The sequence below is a fragment of the Stenella coeruleoalba genome (assembly GCF_951394435.1).
Source record: "Stenella coeruleoalba genome assembly, chromosome: 18".
NCBI lineage: Eukaryota > Metazoa > Chordata > Mammalia > Artiodactyla > Delphinidae > Stenella > Stenella coeruleoalba.
The window spans coordinates 302622-322486 of NC_137164.1; the positions used below are offsets into that span (position 1 = coordinate 302622).

General features: G+C 38.7%; 2 protein-coding genes across 5 annotated transcripts in view; one reads left to right on the plus strand and one right to left on the minus strand.

The window, feature by feature from the left end:
- RNF17 (ring finger protein 17) overlaps positions 1–12553 on the plus strand; it is a 110721-nt gene extending 98168 nt beyond the window's left edge. Inside the window, exons 30-37 of the mRNA XM_079902703.1 lie at positions 1724–1849; positions 3027–3083; positions 4882–4998; positions 6165–6333; positions 8211–8346; positions 10203–10392; positions 11827–11926; positions 12425–12553. Coding sequence (XP_079758829.1) covers positions 1724–1849; positions 3027–3083; positions 4882–4998; positions 6165–6333; positions 8211–8346; positions 10203–10392; positions 11827–11925 — 894 coding nt within the window. The 3' untranslated portion in view covers position 11926; positions 12425–12553. The remainder of the gene's footprint in view (positions 1–1723; positions 1850–3026; positions 3084–4881; positions 4999–6164; positions 6334–8210; positions 8347–10202; positions 10393–11826; positions 11927–12424) is intronic.
- A 1964-nt stretch (positions 12554–14517) lies between these two features.
- Positions 14518–19865, minus strand: part of CPAP (centrosome assembly and centriole elongation protein) — a 54176-nt gene continuing 48828 nt past the window's right edge. For 3 of the 4 annotated variants that reach the window (XM_079902705.1, XM_079902706.1, XM_079902704.1), the window contains exons 13-18: positions 18912–18973; positions 18531–18650; positions 16561–16701; positions 16397–16481; positions 16192–16312; positions 14518–14716 (exon numbers count right to left, since the gene is read on the minus strand). In XM_079902705.1, the coding sequence (XP_079758831.1) occupies positions 14521–14716; positions 16192–16312; positions 16397–16481; positions 16561–16701; positions 18531–18650; positions 18912–18973 (725 nt within the window). In that variant the 3' untranslated portion in view covers positions 14518–14520. The remainder of the gene's footprint in view (positions 14717–16191; positions 16313–16396; positions 16482–16560; positions 16702–18530; positions 18651–18911; positions 18974–19865) is intronic. The other variant, XM_079902707.1, reaches the window with a different exon arrangement.

A 19865-nucleotide genomic window follows, 5' to 3' on the forward strand; every position in this document is an offset into this window, starting at 1 on the left:
TGTCTAGTTAGTGAAACAGTGAGACACAAGACAAAACCCTAAAGACTTTACACCACAACTTGCTGAGAGCCAGGCAGCTGGTAAAAAGAGTGAGTGTAATAGGAATGTAGAAATGGGAGTTGATGAAGTGCTCCTGACCAGGTAGGTGCGGAGACAGAAATGGGAAATGCATCTGCTAGAACAGAAGAAGTTTTGGGAGGAGCAGCAGTGCGAATAGGGTTTAAGAGAAGTAGACGTCAGGCAGGAGGCCCCGCTGGGGGTTCTTGAGCAGTGAGGCAGTGAGAAGATTCTCCTGGAGCTGTGTTGGAGGGTTCAGGCAGAAAGATAGAAAAACTTTAAGGAAGTGTTTCTGTATGAAAGGTGTGATGGCAGGCTAATAAAGACCTAAAAAGAGCCACAGACGCACTTAAATAAGAAAGTGGAGAAGCCTCTCCGCCTCTGGTTATTCACAGCCTCTGTGGACAGTCACGGAAGTCCTGCAGAGATGGGAACTGTTCAGGTTATCCAGGTGGCTTTCTTTACTGCTTAGCTTATTAGCCTAGGAAAACAGTGTGGCGTATACCAAGGTACTGGATTTCTCAGAAACCATGCCTGTGCCTGCCCTTGCAGCCCTGCTGCCGTAGCGGACCTTCCCCAGAAGTGTTCCTCCTACCTTACGTGCTCATGGCACGGACCCGGTGCCTCTTACCTGCTGGGCTCTGTCCTGGGCCTGCAGGCGCAGCAAGAGCCGAACAGAAGCTCCTGCCTCCGTTGAGCTTCCATTTTAGTGATGGGAAGTAAAATGAAAAAAAAATATATATATATATGATATGTTAAATAGTAGTGCTGGCTAGAAAAATGAATTCGGAAAGGCTGATAAGGAGAGGTGGGTGGGGGAGGAGATAACATTTTAAATACAGTGGTCAGAGAAGACATCCCTTAAAAAATAAAATTTGATTGAGACTTCCGAGTGGTGAGAGGACACACCACGCCGTTACCAGATCAGTGCAGAGAGCCGCAGGGCAGGAGACGCCTGGAGTGTCCAAGGAGCAGACGGACGGACGGAGGTGGGAGGCCACCTGTGAGAGGTGCAGTTGTCGCTGCGTGGAGGTGGATGTGATCTGACCTCACAATCTACTGTTTTCACTTTGCACTGGTGAAAACTGGACGGTAGAAAAAGGTAGAAGCAGGAGATCAGCTGGAAGGCGATTACACTTAACTCTGAGTTAGGACTAAGGTGGTACCGAGTGGAAACTGAGGAACGATCAGCTTATCAGTCATGTGCATTTTGGTACCTAATGTTTGAAAATGGACCCACGGGTTTGAAAGCCACTATATGACTCCTAGACTGTTGTTAATTTCTTCTGATTCCTGCCATTTTTGGATTTTTAACTAAACTTCATTTCTTTACCCCTGAGCATAACTTTTTCTTTCTCCTTCTACTTAGTATAAATTATTAGTATTATCTAAAGATGATGTATAGCAAATTGTTTTCTTTACATAACTAGAAAACTCTACCTTATGGACATGTAAATATATTTTATAAAAACCAGAGTAGTAGTAGCATTATTGCCTTGTTATCTGCCAAAATACCAGGAAGAAAATTTTACAAAACGAGTCACTAGTCAAACTAGTAATACTGTGATTGTCAGAAATCTAATTTCATTTTTGCTGACTGTAAAATTTTAATCTACAAGCAAACTTTATTTTTATAGTAATAATCTCCTTTATTGAACTTAAATAGGAATTACCAGAAAATCCATGGGAGAAATTATCTATTCATCTCTATTTTGATGGAATGTCACTTTCTTATTTTATGGCACACCATAAGTGTTGTACTTTTGAACATTCTGAGGAAATACTGAAGGAAGTAAGTGAACTATTTTTCTATAAAATTCTAAACTATAGAAAAAGAAACTGGTTAAAATGTCATATTTTGTCTTTTGCCTCAAGCCTTCCATATAGTTCTACATGCCTGATATGTTAAGAGGGTCTAGAGGATTTGTAAATTCTTTGAGAAAGCAATACCCTATATCATGCTTTATAAAGTCCTAAAAAAGACTTCAGTTGCATTGAGTCACTTAGTTTTCTATATCTTCAAACCTAATGAGAAGCTCATATGTTCTCTAACGTTGTTTGAATATAGATGTAAATTATAAAATCATAATGGAATTCACTGCCAGAAATGACTCTCTCCCAAGATAAAATGGTTTTGCCTTATATTCAGTATTATAACATTTCCCCCAGTTTGCTTTCTTACAGGGAACTCAGAGCCAGATTTTAAGCTTAGCTTCAGTAAATAGCCCGTTCCCAGTTGCCTGGTGCTTCTGTTTTTAATATTTTAAAAAACATAATTAGTCTGTTACAGATACGATTTCACATTGCAGGCTGCCACAAATACTTTATAGAAACAGGGTACTCATAAATAAGAATGTGAACATTTTATATAGCAGATATTTTTAGACTTGCAGTTCACTTGTTAGGTTTCTGAAATTCATTTTAGTGATAGTACACAACCAAACAGTGGATGTTCAGTTCAATATAGGAAACTACTTTCTTCTCTCAAATAGGAAACTATGACATAACTTTGTACATGCAATGCTCACAGCCAGTTGTTTCTTTTGAGCATAGAGGGTGTGTGTGTGTGTGTGTGTGTGTGTGTGTGTGTGTGTGTGTGCGCGCGCGCGCGCGCATGCGTGCCCCCACGTGTTTGTGTAAAGGGTGTTTCATCTGTTAAACCGGTTTTATAAAGATTACTTAGTCTCTCTGCCAGGTGTACTCTTCAGTGTGAACATTTAAAAGGAAAGGTAAGAGCTCCCACTCTTATTATAAACTAATGACAGTTGACATGCTTTTAGCATAATTTTGAGGATTCTTGTTGCAATATTAAGATCACTCAGAACACTAAATTTTCCCATAGTTAAGCTGAAATGAATGCCAACAAGGTCATGCACGCAGTTTTTGTGGGATGAAATATGAAAGTGCCTTAAAACAATATTACATAGTTAAAGATAGTTTTATTCATTAATAATACTATATTATTTCAGAAACCAACAGATTACAATACAAAGTGTGAGGAAGAGAGATGGGAAATAAGGTTTGAGGTAAGTTTCAATCCAAATATTTTGAAAATTTGGACACTTCATCAGTACAAATAATCTGATACAAGATCAGGTAGGTAAGCATAACAGCTTTATTAATTTACATACCATAAAGTTCAACTGTTTAAAGTGTACAGGTCAGTGGTTTTTAATATATTCATGGAGTTGTGCAATCATCACAACGATCTGATTCCACAACATTCCGTCTCAGAAAGAAGCTCCATACCAGCAGCGGTCACTTTCCATTTCCCCTCCCCCAGTTTCCTGGAAACTTTCTGTGGGTTTGTCTATTCTGGACCTTTCATATAAAGGGAATCACAGCCCTTTGTTACTGGCTTCTTTCATTCAGCATAATGTTTGCAGGGTTGAATCATGTTGTAGTATGTGTCCTTTTTATTGCTGAATAATATTCCATTATACAGATACACCACATTTTGTTTATCCATTCATCTGTTGATGGATACTTGCGTTGTTTTTACCTTTACAGATAGTGAATTAAAGCAACTATGAACGTTTGTGTACAAATTTTTAAGTGGATGTCTGTTTTCAGTTCTCTTGAGTATGGACCTAGGAGTGGCATTACTAAGTCATATGGTGACGATGTTTACCATTTTAAGGAACTGTGAAACTGTTTTCCAAACCAGCGGCATCATTTTACTTTGGTACTAGGATTGTACAAGGGTTCCACTTTTTCCATATCCTCACCAAGACTTATCTGACTTTTTTCCTAGCCATCTTAGGATAGGTGTGAAGATACAAGTCCCTTATCAGATATGATTTGCAAATATTTTCTCCCATTCTGTGGGTTGTCTTTTCACTTTCTTGATGGTATCCTTTGAAACACCAGAGTTTTAAATTTTGATGGAGTCTAGTTTATCCTTTTTATCTTATTTTTTCTTTTGTCACTTTTGCTTTTTGGTGAAAGAAGTGTTTTCATAAGTAAAATTTTATCATTTAAAATTTTAAGTAGAATTTAATTCCTATAATTATAAAAATGACATGCTTGTTGTAAAGTGTTTTGTAACAAATCGGTAAAATTCAACAGTAGGTAGTCACTTCTTGCTGAAATCTAAGTGGTTCAAATGTTTTGTTTTGCCACCAGTTTGGAAATGTTAAATAGTAATAAGTGAGTCTACAAATTTGAATATGATTGTTTTAGTATTAATCACCATATTAATCACCATATTCAAGTTTTTTTTAACTTACTAAAAGAAAAATCCCCTATATTTTTATATGTATATTTCTTTTAACAACTGCTAACTGCCTTGATCCTCTTTGGAATCATATAACTTTTAATTACTCCTCATGCTTTTATAGAGCTTAAGAGAGAGCACACTTTTTTCATGATTTTTAACTTAAATCTTCCTTTGTCATTTCATATATTAGTTTTTATTATAAAATACTCTAAAAATAAATGAAATATCACAGAAATATGAAAAGAAAGAAGTTGCCCCAATTCTACATCTTGAACACCCCAGTCCATCCCACTAAGCAGCCGCAATTTGTTAATCATTCTTCTAGAGTTTTATGTGTTATATGTAAATATTATATATAAGTAAATATTCCTGTGGGGTTTTTTTTTTACACAAAATCTTTTTTTGGGGCAGGGGACGAAAGATTGCTAAAGATCTTTTGATTATTTATCACATTTTGGTCCTACAACAAAATTATTTTGTGATTTTCAGTGTCTCAGCTAGATTTTTGCTAAATGAAAGTAAATTGACACTGTAATAAGCTTTAATAACGTGGTGGGTTTCTGTAATAGTCACTCTGAAATTGGAATTTATTTTTGGTGTTTTAGGAATTGCTCTTGCCTGAAACAGAGACTCCTGTTTTACCGCCATATTTGTCTTCACCTCTTCCTCCCCCTGGAGAGCTCTACGCTGTTCAAGTTAAGCACGTTGTCTCACCCAGCGAAGTATGTGATTCCAGCAATGCTGGTGGTTAAAAACATGACAGGCAGTCTCGGTCTTTAACTCTAGGGTTGATTCTCCACATTTCCATCTTCCTGATTTTCATAGCTGACAGCTGGTGGCCGCTAGGTTGCCTGCCCTATAATGTCCTCTTCAGACACTTGTTTGTACTTAATGAGGCAAGTGTTCCTTAATCACTGTTGGGTTTTCCAAGTATTGTGTAGCTTTTTCAATCAAATATTTAGATTGTTAAGTTGGAACTTATTTCCACCTGTGAAATCTTATTAAACATCTCATTCCCCTGTCCTCTTCCTACATTGAACTTAGGTGCTCTTTATTTGCTGTTTTTCCATACCACTTATCACCTTGTAACAACACACTGTGCCACTTCCTTATTTTCTTTGTCTGCTTCTTCCCACTAGAATGTAATTCCATGAAGGCAGGGATTTTTGTCTGTTTTGGTCAGAGGTGTATCCCTAGAACCTAGAATACTGCCTGATATAGCAGGCACTCAGTAAATATTGACTGAATGAGTAAGTACACTAAAGAAAATTCAATTATATATGCTTGGCTAACATGAGAGAAAGAAATGACAAATTAAGTGGCCAGGCAGTCCCTCAGCCATTTTTACACAGTAAACCATTCTTTTCACAGACAAGAAGAATTTGCTCCATAATTTCATCAGAGAACATAGTAGTGCAAACTATTGTTGGTTTTTATGATTTTTAATTAGTTATTAGTCGCCACATAAATTACCCCAAATTGAGCAGCATAAAACAACACACGTGAAAGTCGGGAATCCAGGATCTCGGGTTGCAGTCGGGGTGTGTGTTGGGGGGTGTGCAGGATCCACTTCCAGAGCCTGAGTGCTGGGCCCCGGCCCCGCGGGCCTCTCCTGGGCCTGCTGGCGCGGGTCTGCACGCTCCCCTGGTGGGCTGAGCGCCACCAAGGCAGAGACCACGCCTTTGACAACCTGGGCTCGGTGGTCACATACCGCCGCCGCTGTCGTGCTTTACAGTCACAAAGAGCAAGTCTGGTTTGCTGTGGGGACTTGACTCTGTGAGGACTGTGAGGCCGTTGCTGGGGACTGGCTGCGCAGTCGTTCTGTCCACATCATGAATACTAAAAATTACAGAATTTGAACTTTTTCCCTTCCCTTCTCCCCACTTAGGTGTATATTTGCCTTGACTCTGTAGAAAACTGTAATCTGGTTAAGCAGCATGATGACACAGTTGACAGTGGAGTCAGCTGGGAACCTGAGCCTGAGAGCCTTGAGGAAGCGCTAGGGAGGTTCAATGTGGATGTGGAGACATTCCCTCCTCTGACGGACTTCAGAACAGGTACTAAACTTTCAGAGTAAAATGGGATTCCTAATGAAGCCCCTGTTTTGTTTCAGTGCTGACGAGACTGGGTTGTTTCTAAGGTTAACTGGTATTTTTATCACCCTCACTTGATATGCATGGTCTCTTGCCTTGGGGCGCTTTTGTTTTTCAAAGCTCAAGTCGAACTGTAACATTGACTGCATGAAGATGGCTTTTCTGAGCTTGCAATTTCGCCAGTAGCTCAGATTGTGAGTTGTTACTTGGACCTGAACGGCACTTATTTTAATTACAAGCCACCTAAGCTGCTAATTGTGGTGTGGGTAAGCAGAACTCAGATCGTGTTGAGTCCTGCCAGCATGGGTGAAACCCTGCTTTTTTCCCTTTCTATTTCCCTATCTTTATTAAATACATGGCATTCTCCTGTGAGGAAAATGCATCTAGTTACTGGTGATGACGGTTCCTGAGTACAAGGAGTGGTGTCTACACATTTCATCAGTATGTGATGTATAGGGATGTATTCATCCTTGGTATTTTGTTCCTATCAGAGGATAATTTAGCAAAGGAAAACATCGGTCTGACGTCCTGTCTGATTTTACTTAATGAGATTTTAATCACTTGTGACCCATGTTTGGCTGATGAACACCACTTGCTGTTCCCTCTGCCTGGAAAGTTCTGGGATGTGTAGCAGGGTCTCTGCTCAGCTATCCCCGAATGGCAGCTCTTCCCTGATGCATCCCACCCCACCCCCTCCTCCCCTCCTCCCCCCCTCCGGGCCTTTAAGGCAGCACCACAGCAGGGACTCTGTGCCACAGCACTTAAGGAGGGCACCTGGCACAAATAGGTGCTCTTAAGTATTTGCTCAATGAGTGAAAAAATAAACTCACTGTCACTTTTTTTTTTGTAAATTAATGTATAATCTGGAAGAAACAATTCCTTCCTCACTGTGCTCTTCTCTCAAGGGAGGCTGCGCCAACAGTCCATGAGTAATGTGATAATTCACGGAGCTATACATACATGTGTGCATTTTTTCTGTGGTGGTTCTTCAATTAAGTATGCATATGTACAAGTTGATTCACAGACAAGTGCTTCTTAAATATGTACGGAATCTATATTGAAGGAGTTGAATAAGGAATCTATTTAGGTAACACGTTGAGGATATGTGGTTGAAGTGGGTTGGGAGTATATTGTGAAGAACCCTGTAAATTGCAGTCTAAGGACTTGGTACTGCAGACAGTTAAGATGCCATTGAAATTTTTTAAACTACAGAGCAATGGAATTGGATTGGAGGAGAAGGAAATTAAAAGTAGGAATAACAGAAACCATTTTACTATCATTTGCAGAAGACAACTGCCCAAAGGAAAAAAAATCGGGGGCATATAAGAAGTGGGAACAATGGAAGGATGGTTTAAGCCTTGGGTGGTGGAAGAACTAGGACTCTGAGAATGGAGAGGTGTCTTCCTTCCAGCCTTTTCCTAACTTAGGAATTAAGACAAACAAGGTTTATAAAGTATAAACAGAAAAAAGAGCATAAGCCAACATGTGGCTAACTGTTGAGTGTTTAATTCTGAATAATGGGTAATTGGTGATTAATTTTCTTTGTACTTTGCTGTAATTTTTTTAAAAAACGTTTTTAAGAAAATAAAAGGCAATGTGGGGCGTCCCTGGTGGCGCAGTGGTTGAGAGTCCGCCTGCCGATGCAGGGGACACAGGTTCATGCCCCGGTCCGGGAAGATCCCACATGCCGTGGAGTGGCTAGGTCTGTGAGCCATGGCCGCTGAGCCTGTGCGTCCGGAGCCTGTGCTCCGCAACGGGAGAGGCCACAACAGTGAGAGGCCCGCGTACCACCAAAAAAAAAAAAAAAAGGCAATGTGATTTTCCCCTTTTTGTCTTTTCAGAAATGCCTTGCCTTGCAGAATATGATGATGGCGTATGGTACAGAGCAAAGATTGTTTCCATTAAAGAATTTAATCCTCTGGCTGTCCTGGTACAATTTGTTGATTATGGATCAACTGAAAAGCTGACAATAAACAGGTTAGAAAAACAAAAATGTAAACTTAGTTGAATTAGGATTCTTAGTTTTCTATTCTTTTTTTTTTAAATAATTGAAAAGATTTTGCCTCTTTTTTTAAAAGAAAAATCTATTTTAAAGCTGCTTATATATTGGGAGTATTTTCTGTCTAAAAATTATTTTTTATTGTGGTAAAATATACATCAAATTTACCATGTTAAAAAATAAATTTTAAAAAATTCTTAGAGAAAAAACTTACGTTAGCCATTTTTAAGTATACAATTAACTGGCATTAAGTATTCAGTGTTGTGTGACCATTGCTACTGTCCATTTTCAGGACTTTTTCATAACCCCAAATAGAAACTGTACCCCTCAATAACATTCCATTTCTTTTCCCTCAGCTCTCGGTAACCCCTCTTCTACTCCCTGTATGAATTTGCTTATTTTAGGTTCTTCATCAAGTGTAATCATAAGTATTTGTCCTTTTATGTCTGATTTATTTTACTTACAATGATGTTTTCACAGTTCATCCAATTGAAGCATGTGTCAGAATTTCATTACTTTTATGACTAAATAATATTTCGTTTTTACGTATATACCACATTTTGTTTATCTGTTCATCTGTTTATGGACACTTGGTCTGTGAATAATGCTATGAACACTGACATACAAAGAGCCGTTTTGAGTTCCTGCTTTCAGCTGTTTGGGGTATTATATACCTCAAAATGGAATTGCGGGACCATATGATAATTCTGTGTTTAACTTTTTCAGGAAATGCCAAACTTTTCCATAGTAGCTATACTATTTATATTTCCACCAGCAACGCACAGGAGTTCCATTTTGTCCACATCCTTGCCGACACTGTTATTTTCCAACTTTTTTTATTGTTGTTTGTGATACTTTTTTAATAGTGGTAAAATACACATATCATAAAATCTAACATCTTAACCATTTTTAGAAGTATAGTTAAGTAGTGTTAACTTTCTTTACATTGTTAGTGCAACCAATCTCCAGAACTCTCTTCATTTTGGAAAACTGAAGCTAACCCTGTGCCTATTAAACGATCCCTCATTCCCTCTTCATCCAGCCCGTCAACCACTGTTCCGCTTTCCCATCTCTATGAATTTTGATTGTAGGTATCTCATACGTCTTTTTGTAACTGGCTTATTTCACTTAGCATGATGTCAAGGTTCAACTATGTCATAGCATATGTTAGAATTTTCTTCTTTTTTAAGGCTGAATAATATTCCATCATATGTATATAACACATTTTATTTATCCATGCACCCATCAGTGGATACTTGGCTATTGTGAATGATGCTATGAACATGGGTGTACAAAAATCTCTTCATGACCCTGCTTTAAATATACTCAGAAGTGGAGTTGCTGGATAATATGCTTATTCTTAGTATTTGGAGGAACCACCAAACTTCCCCACAGTAGCACTTTACATTCCCACCAAATGTCCAAGGGTTCCAGTTTTTCTCTGTATCCTCACCAACACTTATCTTCCGTTTTTGTTTGTTTAATAGTAGCCATCCTAATGGGTATGAGGTGAAATCACATTGTGGCTTTGATTTGCATTTCCGATGATTAGTGATGTTGAGCACCTTTTCATTTGCTTGTTGGCCATTTATATCTCTTCCTTGGAGAAATGTCTTTTTTAATGTGTATTTTCTCTCATTCTGTACGTTGCCTTTTCACTCTGTTGATTGTGCCCTTTGCACAGTTTTAAATTTTGATATTATCAAAATTTTTTCTTCTGTTGCCTGTGCTTTTGGTGTCATATCCAAGAAACACTGCCAAATCCAACACCATTAACTTTTCCTCTAATTGTGACATTCCTAACATTTTAATTGAAGGATTTCTTTTGTGACAGACTTCGTCAAATTCCTCTTCATCTTATGCAGTATCCAGCCCGAGCCATAAAGGTGCTCTTGGCAGGGTTTAAACCTCCCTTAAGAGATATAGGAAAGGCAAGAATACCGTACTGTCCCAAGTGGAGCATGGAAGCATTGTGGGCTATGATAGACTGTCTTCAAGGAAAACAACTTTATGCTTCTTCCATGGTAAATATCTGTCTTAATTAGCCAAAATACTTTCAAAGCTATTTCAAGGATCCCTGTTAACTTTCTAAAGTGCTTTTTATCTCTGCAGCTCTAGATGCAAAAACGCTTTAAAGCATTTGATGTTGTAAATACTATAGGATTAATCTTAAGGCTTGTTCAAATGTCTTAGTTTATATTTTACAACCTTTTGATTCGCCCTGCAATGATATAAAATATCAGTGATGTAATGACTAAGATGAAAAATGATCAAGATGAGTATCCTATAATCAAAGAACTGATAATGAGGAAAACATGTAAACTACTAATACAAGGTAGAATGAAATAAATGCTATAAAAAAGGTATAGGTATCTTTGGGGTGTGGGTGTGGGGAGAGAAGCAAGAGCGATGAATTCTGTCTGGAGAGATCAGGGTAGGGTGTTTGAGCCCCTGCTTAGGAGGCACTCGAGTGCTTATTCAGTTAAGTACGACCGGGAGAAAGTGACATTTGAGCTGCATCCTAAAAGTAGAAAAGACCAGAAAGGGGATTCTGGTCAGAGTCAGAGAAAGGTTCAAATGGTGCTCATATCATAACTGTACTGACTTTGAATTGTTTAATGCAGTAGAAGGTCCAGAAAAGAAAATTCAGATCATGCTTGGTATAAATATGCTTTCTACTTGAGGCTTAGTCACAAAGGGGTGGCTCAAAGGCCATATCTGGCTTGTAACCATGTTTGATTTAGTGCACAGCTGTTATAAAATTGGAAAATTATACCAAAAGTCTTATTTCTAAGTACTACAAAATCTTCTGGAATGACAGCTAGCACCAGCGGGGCAACAGCAGTCCCTCTAGGTGGGAGCATGCTCTTCGGTTCACCCTAGTCCTCACCACTGCTGTTTCAGTCCAGCTCGCCCTGGTTTGGGGACCCGAGATTTGGGGGATTTCTGATATACTGGCTGTGACAAGAATGAGCTCTTAATGGAGCAGTGCTATTACTAGAAAGTGCTTTTTCAAAACCTCTGTACATACCACGTTCCCGTGTGTGCAGTGGTATAAATAGCTTATGCAGGGTTTCTCTCAAGAAGCCAGTGAAAATAACAGATGTTCTTGTAAATACATGTGTATTCACCTCTATGAGTAACACTCAAAATTTGCTGACTGTATGCGTAAGGTATGCTTCCTGTGTAGAATGTAAATGAATTTTAACAGAGATGGTAGTATTAAAGCCCACTGGCTCAATCTAGGAAAACCTTGGGGAGAGTTAGTTACATTTTAAATAAAGTAAAAGAGGGAAAGAGTGAGACCTAGCAAGAAACCATCAAGATACCTTTTGAAAGTAACAGCGTATAAATTATAAATAAACTTAGACAATGCCTTGTCCCTCCTGCCAGTTGTAGGAGGAACAGGCAGCAAAGACATGATGGTGTTTTCTTGACATGTATCTTTTTAATTTTAGGCTCAGGTACCAGAACAAATAGTGACATTATATGAAGATGAACGGTATCCAGTTCATATGTCATTAGTAGAAATGGGGCTTGCAGACCAAGATGAGTGATGTAAGTACCACGACTTCTTGTTCACCCTTATAGTCAGCATACGGCATGTGACTGATGTAGCAGAGATTAATACTAAATTGCCCTGAAAAGCACCTTTGGCCTTTCCTTGACTTGTCAAAGGAATGACAACAAAGTTCGACCAGAGTCTCTCTTGTAGATCTCTCCTTCATAGGCCCTTCTTACCTATTGAGTACCAGCAACAGAGAGGTTCCATAGCTATAAAGACGCTTGGGACGGCTGTCCTGACCATTCATGGTGCCAGATGGTTATGGGGGCAAGGAGGAGAGCAGCAGAAAGTGGGCACTATAAATAATTTAAGCACAGAACTCTATGCTACACGTGCAGCACTACTGGACAGTCAATGCCCTGATAACAAGGTTATTAAAGTCCTTCGGTAAACAGCTCACTCTTTATCCGTTCACATAAATGTAACGTGATTCAGTAACTGTATTTGAACCTTAAGCAAAGGTTTAAAATAACACACCTTTTGTTTTTCAGGTTTACAGTACAGAGCATCTATAGCAGCCCAGAAGAAAGTTTTCTGTTATATGTAGACCGTTTCAGGCTTATTTTTCTTGACTTGTTCTGCAATAGTGCTGGGCTTTTTTTTTCTGTTCTTTACATGCTGAACTGTTAGGAATTGTTCAAAAAAAGTTAATAAATATTTGCTTTCAAGTATTTACTTATTTTATTTTACTGTAATTTTTAAATGAAATATTTCAGGCACGTTAGAAAAAACATATTTAGTTCATTTTATAACTAATGTACATTCAGCTGAAGAAATAAGACATCATCAGCATGGTTGTAGGCCCCTGTTCTACCCTTCCCCAGTCATTCTGTTTCTTACAGAGGAGGTGAATACTGTGAATTTGGTGTTTATCATTCTCATATAGCGCTTTATAATTTTATTGTATGTGCACACATCCATAAACAAGAGCTCTGTATATTTTTAAGTGTGTGCAGTATCACACGATTACCTTTTTCCCTACTTTATTTCCACTATATAATGCATATTGGTATGCATAGCTCTATTTTATTCACTTTCACTGTTACATCCATCTGTGCATATAATTTATCCTGTTAAGATATTTAGGTCGTTACCAGTTTTTTCTCAATTACAGATACTCTACTGTACAACCCCTTATGCACCTGTGAGGGGTTTTCTAGTAAATATACTTTAGTGGAATTTAGTACTAGGTCATGAGGCAACTGCTTTCCAAAAAAGGGATTTTACCAGCTAATTCTACCATCAGTAGTCCAAGTTCCTTGCCAGCATGTGGTGTGGCCAGACCATTGTTTGCCAGTTTATGACACGAACGTAAAAAGGTACCTCATTGTTGAAATATGCATTTACTGGTTTTAGTTTATTGCTTATTAATATCCTTTGTTTGTAATTACCTATTTTAACTAATAGGGATTCTTTATATATTCTGGTTACTAATCCTTTGTCAGATACGTGTTTCTTTTCCTAGGCTGTGACTTTACTCTCTTTTGTGTTATCTTTGGACAAACAAACTTTTGACTCATCAACCTTTTAAGGTTTGTGCTGTGTCTCATTTAAAAATCTTTCTCTCAGGAGCTCCCTGGGTCTAGGGGTTAGGGTTAGGCACTTTCACTGCTGTGGCCTGGGTTCAGTCCCTGGTCTGGGAACTGAGATCCCCCAAGAGGTGCGGCACAGCCAAAAATAATAATAATTTAAAAAATAAAATTATTTAAAAATCTTTCTCTATTCCTGAGGTAATATATATAATTATTTATTTTCTTTGAAAAGTTTTTTGTTATTCAGTTTTAAATCACCTGGAATTAATACATGTGGCTTTTTTAAAAATACTGAGTTACTGCCAGCACTACTGTCAGACTGCACTAAGTGACTAGACCAAACTTACTATGTGAATCTACTTGTAGGTGACTTGCCCCCCACCCCTTCAAGGACATCTTGCTTCTGTCAGCCCCGCCTTACAGGTAATAAGGTCAAGGCACCTGTGGTCTATCAATCAGTTAACACTGGCTGGTTAGTTTTCACGCCCCGCCTTTCTCAGCTGTCACCCTCGTGACAACTGCTTTTTCCTCCCATGAGATTTATCTGCACTCATAGAATGAACTCTTCTGCCTGTTTGTTTTACTGTTTATTTGTACTCAGTCACTGTTTTAACTTCCAATTCTGTGACCTCTGTGGTAGATAATGCTTCACTTTTAGTACTAATTGAGCACAGTAATATTTTGACTGGAGAAATCCTCTTACTCCTTCAGTAAACTTTCTAAGCAAGCCCTTCATAGGCCTGGCAGGTGGTGGGAAAATCTGTGATACTGTGCTGCTTGTACTTCTTGGCTCTCATAACCATCTCCAACCAATGAAAGCATCCACTTGTTAAAAGTCTATACTGGTTAGAACCATAGAAAGACAAGGTAGGTGAACTAAAAATGAAAGCTGTCCCTGTGCATTTCAAACATTATGAAAAAATTCCAAACAATCTTTTCCATTTATATATACACACAGTATATATAAATTAAACCACAGAATCCACAAGAAAATGTACATTTTTTAAAGAAGAAAATCAAGTTAATGTTATTTCATGATTAGCCACACACAAGGATCATGACAACTTTGTGTCCATTAGAACATTACCATCCTTGTCTTTAACTCTTACGCGACCAGATGAATATTTGGTTTCTTGAAGACCGTTTGCATACACAGTTTTAACAGTGCCATCTGGATACTCCCGTCTCTTGAACTGGGCCGTGTGTAGTTCTCGTTGGCCATTATTAAACTCTATGATTTTGCTGCCATCTCTGTAAATTTAAAGTAGAATTTAATTTCTTTAAAAATATGGAGTATACACAGCAGGAGAACTCTGGCAGTTATTCCTCTCCTAGAACATCCCTGGTCCTTATATAGGTATAATTGGGACTCCTCAGCACAGAGTGGTTTTTTCTGTTTTGGTTATTTCTCAAATTTTATATGAACACAATGGCTCTGTGCCACATACAAGTGTTAGCCAGTGCCCTATCAAGTGTGGCCCTAGGGTGTCAGCATCACCCAAGGGCTCATTAGAAACGCAAATTATTTGGCTGGGGCCCAGCAACCTACTCTTGAACAGTCCCCTCCAGCTGATTCGAGAACCACTGCTGTAAGTGAAAAACGGCAAAGTAATCCTGAATGAATTGCATATTTGAAAGCTGCTAAGAGAATAAAAGTCTTCATCACAAGAAAAATGTGTAAGTATGTGTGTGTAATGATGGAAGTTAACTAGAATTCTGTGATCATCTTGCAATATACACCAATATCAAATCTTTGCTGTACACCTGAAACTAATTAATTGTATTTAATTGTATCTCAATTAAAACATGATAATCCTGAATGAATTAATACACGGGATGTGCTTTAGTGTAGATGAAAAAAGACTTGCCATGAGTTAATACTTGAAGATGGACAGACGGATATGGGAACCTTTTCATATTATTTTCTTTCTACTACAGAAAATTTCAATCGAGTCAATTTTTTTGAAAAGTTTCTAAAATCAAAGTGTACTGTACACAGAAGAAATAAAAGTTTGAGGAAAATCTTTAGTTGAGCACCAGATAAAGTTTCAGACCACATTAAGGGAAAAACACAATCATGACCATGAAAAGTTCCTACATTATTGCCAAGTTTATATCACAGAATTCAAGTTAATGGGTACTTAAACTGTTACACTCCAGGAGAGGAGGGTGAAACTAAAAACAGGACTCTCGATCTGACAAAACTCCACCAAGGTTTCAATTAAAATGGTGCTTATAAGATGCTCTTCACTGTGGATTGAAGAAGTTGGCTCTAACTTCAAGACATTTAATACTCAGAAGGAGAAAGAAAGATAATTGTTGATTTTAAGGAATTGGCTTAGGGTGGCCAGAGAGTAAAGTGCTTACGCTGGGAAAGGGAGACCCAGATAATCAAAATACAGAGTCTGGTTATTGTTAAAAATTGACAGGGCAGCTTTCAAATTTCACCAGATTGATTTCTAAACAAATACTTGCCATTTGCCTTTCGTGAAGTGCTGTTCAGACACCCTTTAGAGGTCTGTAGGCTAAAGATTATCCTAGACGTTACAATGCATTTATCTCAACCTCATCCTAAACTCCAGAATGCTGAAAACATGTCTCACCTGCTCTCAAATTCTGAACTCAGTGAAATGTTGAATGACTTACACAAATGTTTTAAGATTTTTAAAATTCAACTGGTAATAAGTTGAAAACTAGAAAATCTAGAAACAAAACAGGTAACGTACCGTTGCCCTCTGACGATTGTACCATCTGGGAAAATGCTTTCTTCTTGTCCATCAGCAAACAAGTTTTTGACAGTCTGATCAGGAAACGTGATTTCTTTTCTTCCATCTGGGAAATGTTTTTCTGTAGAAAAAGGGGTTACCATAAATATTTTATTTTTAAAGAAAGGAAGAATGTAATAACTGAGAGGGCACAGCAGGTTTTCACCTATCTGTCCGCTTGAGAAATGTAAGACTTCCAGTCCTTCTGGGTACGTGGTGTGGGTGGTGTGTGTGGCTGCGTAGTAGTAGATCTGCAAAGACACAGAGTCAGCACTGCCTCCTCTTCAGAGGTGTTTATGCTACGGACAAAACACGCCCGTGGAAACCTACCACTCTCCCATCCGGCATGACCTGCTTGACATCACCGTTGAAGAAAGTGACAGTGACCGTCTTTCCATCTGCACTCGCTTCTTTTCGGGTTCCATTTGGAAACAATATAACACGGCACCCATTCTTATAAACTTTTTCTATCTACAAAAAAAAGAAAAACCAGGACTATCAATATGTAAAACTTCCTGAGACCACACGACAAAAATATCCCTAATACTTTCAATTGCCTACTTTGACATTTTTCATAATAAAAATTAAAACATTTCTCAGAGGGAGAGAAAAGTTAATAAGTTCATAATAATCAGCTTCACCTATCTACACATCACTGTTCTTAGGTCACCTGTTCCCCCAAAACAAACTTTTTTTTCAAGCAAACTGCAGACATCACTTCTCCTGTAAACATTTCAACAGGTATCTCTAATGGAAGTATTTTTAACATAACCAAACCGTTATCATCCCTAATAAGCTGTAATTAATTCCTTCATAACCATATTTTCCATAAATGCACACAAAGAAGGCCTTTTACAGTTTACTTGAATCAGGATCAAAACAAGATCCACACACACTTGATGTGTCTCTCCCCTCAATTTCTAATGGTCCCTTCCTTTCCCCCTTTTTTAATGACAACTGTTGAAGGAACTGGGTCACTGAATATGTAACATTTCCCACACTCTGGATTTGGCTGATTGCTTTTCCATTATAGTGTCATTAAACATGTTCCCATATCACTTTTTCCTTAAAAAACCCAGTAGTTAGCTCTCGAGGCTTGATTAAATTCCAGCTGAATTACTCTGACAAGAGCACTTTTTAGGTGCAGCAGTGGGCCTTGCGTGGCAGCACGTCCAGAGATCCAGCAGGTATGCGCTGCCTCCGGACCTCAGCACTGAGTGGGTGGCGTCTCGAGATCCGTCAACCTTTCGTCTAAGGTTTTAGGAGCCACTGATGACTACCTAGACCCTCGTGTCGTCAGAAATTGTAAACTGGGGATTCTCTAATTTTCTCATTCCTCTTCCATTCATTAGCTGCGATTCTTCTTCTAAAAAAGAAAACCTTCCCTCGTCAACAATTTGTTATCCTGAAGTAGAGTTTGTACAGGAAGAGCCTAACAACTTACTTCTGACTGTTGGTCTTGTCCTTCACTCATTCCTCAAGATTTGCAGTGAACTTTGGCCTTCTGATTTCTATTAAAGTGGATCAGATTAGAGTACTTGGAAAAGTACATGTTCTATAAACCCGAGGAAAAATTCCCTCATCACCTCCTCAGTAACCCTGTTTATGTTCCTCCTCTTGTCATTTTCACTTTTTAGCTGGAACACCCAGCCAGGCCGTTTTCCCACTCAAAACCTTTCCTAAGCACAAGAATAAAATTGTCAGGCTGGGGGTGGAGAGCAGCTGATCCAGGAAATATTTAAGGAAGCCTGCAGGAAGGGTAGGGCCGAGAACTGAGGTTTTGAAAAGTACCAAGGATTACCAAGGCTTCTTAGCTATGTCTGGAGAAAGAACAAGAGTTTAAGCAACTGGATTGTATTCCTCCTTTTGTTGCATCATCTCTAAATTAGAAATGGCAGCTAAATGCATGCTGTCCATTTAGTATTTTCATAGGGTCCCAAGGTTCAAACCGAGTCATGTGCCAAGGTCCTCAGCCCCATCAAGTCTTGAAGATCAATTATTTCAGAATCTGTTTCAACTCTTTTTTTTTTTTTTTTTTTTTTGTGGTACGCAGGCCTCTCACTGTTGTGGCCTCTCCCGTTGCAGAGCACAGGCTCCGGACGCGCAGGCTCAGCGGCCATGGCTCACGGGCCCAGCCGCTCCGCGGCATGTGGGATCCTCCCGTACCGGGGCACGAACCCGTGTCCCCTGCATCGGCAGGCGGACTCTCAACCACTGCGCCACCAGGGAAGCCCCTCAACTCTATTTTAACCCATGTTCATTTTTTATAGTATTCATTGGTTTAAAGAAAAAAGTTTAACCTTTCCATCAGGATGGCTGATTTCTCCCTGAATTTCTTCTTTTTCTTCTTTTTCATCGTCGTCTTTACATTCAGGATCTGGAGAGTTCACTGGTTCAGGTGGCTCCCTGGGTAAGGCTGTCTGTAAGGACAAGAGGCTCTCCGTCTGTCCTACATTACATGTAATAAAAATCTCAAGCAGCTAAAACTTACACTTAGTCCAAAAGCCAGATTCCACTATTACAGGATTCTAGTATGACTAGTATTTGGTGTTGTATAGAAAACATTTACAATGTTAAGTAAAAAGCTTCCTTTATAAATGGTTTAGAAACTTAAGCCAGTTAACCAGTCAACTTTAAGCCTGAATAATATGTTTAATATATAAAAACATAAAGAGATTTACTTGTCCTTTATCCGAATTGCCTAAATCACGAGACACAGACTTGGATCTTCGAGATGGATTGCCTGTTAGAATATAATTACCAGAGTTAGTTTTATTACTTAATTGAAAGTTTTAAGTTTACTCAATACTATGGTCAAACATCTCCTTAGTTCACTCTTTTGTGAACTGCCGTCCTTTACCCATTATTTAAGGAAGTCTTAGTACTTTTCGTTATTAATTCCTAGGAGTTCTTCACTGTATAAATTCAAATACTTATTCAAATACTTAAGTCTGATGACGAAGAAACGCAAAGTATCTGTTTTTTGAAAGTGTACAATCTGGAGAAAGGTGCTCAACTAACCTAACAGATGGACCCAAAGGTATTTTGGAGACAATCACCAGGACTTTAGTTAGAGGGTAGGAATGGGGTACAGATAATAGAAGCATCCAGGAATACACATAGAATTTGGCTTGAAAACAAATAACTGGGTATTTAATTATAATCTAGACCTAATGGCTGTGGTCTAAACTTTTTAGATCATGACCAACACATAAATCATGTACTGTACGCGTTCATACATTATAAAATAAGCATGTATGTGCATACACACAGACACCACCAACAACAAAGTGATACTGAAAATACACTGAAGTTCTAATATTTTCTTCTTATATGCCAATGGGTATTATAAACACTCCCAAATTTGAAGGGTTTCAAGCTCAAGTGCCAGGATCTGACTTAAGTGTTAAACACTAAAATGGATGTTGGATGCTCCAGGGAGAATAGACTAGAGAAGAAGAACAGAGGCAGAGTCCAGTCAGGAGGCTGGTGGGCGACTGTGGAGACGGCAGTGTTTGTACTGTGTCAAATCACTGACTGACCCGTGGGTCCCAAACAGCCGAGTGCTAGCAATGTCGTATGGTTCAACCTACTTAATTCAGAAAATACCAACATCAGGATTAGTTTAGGGATTG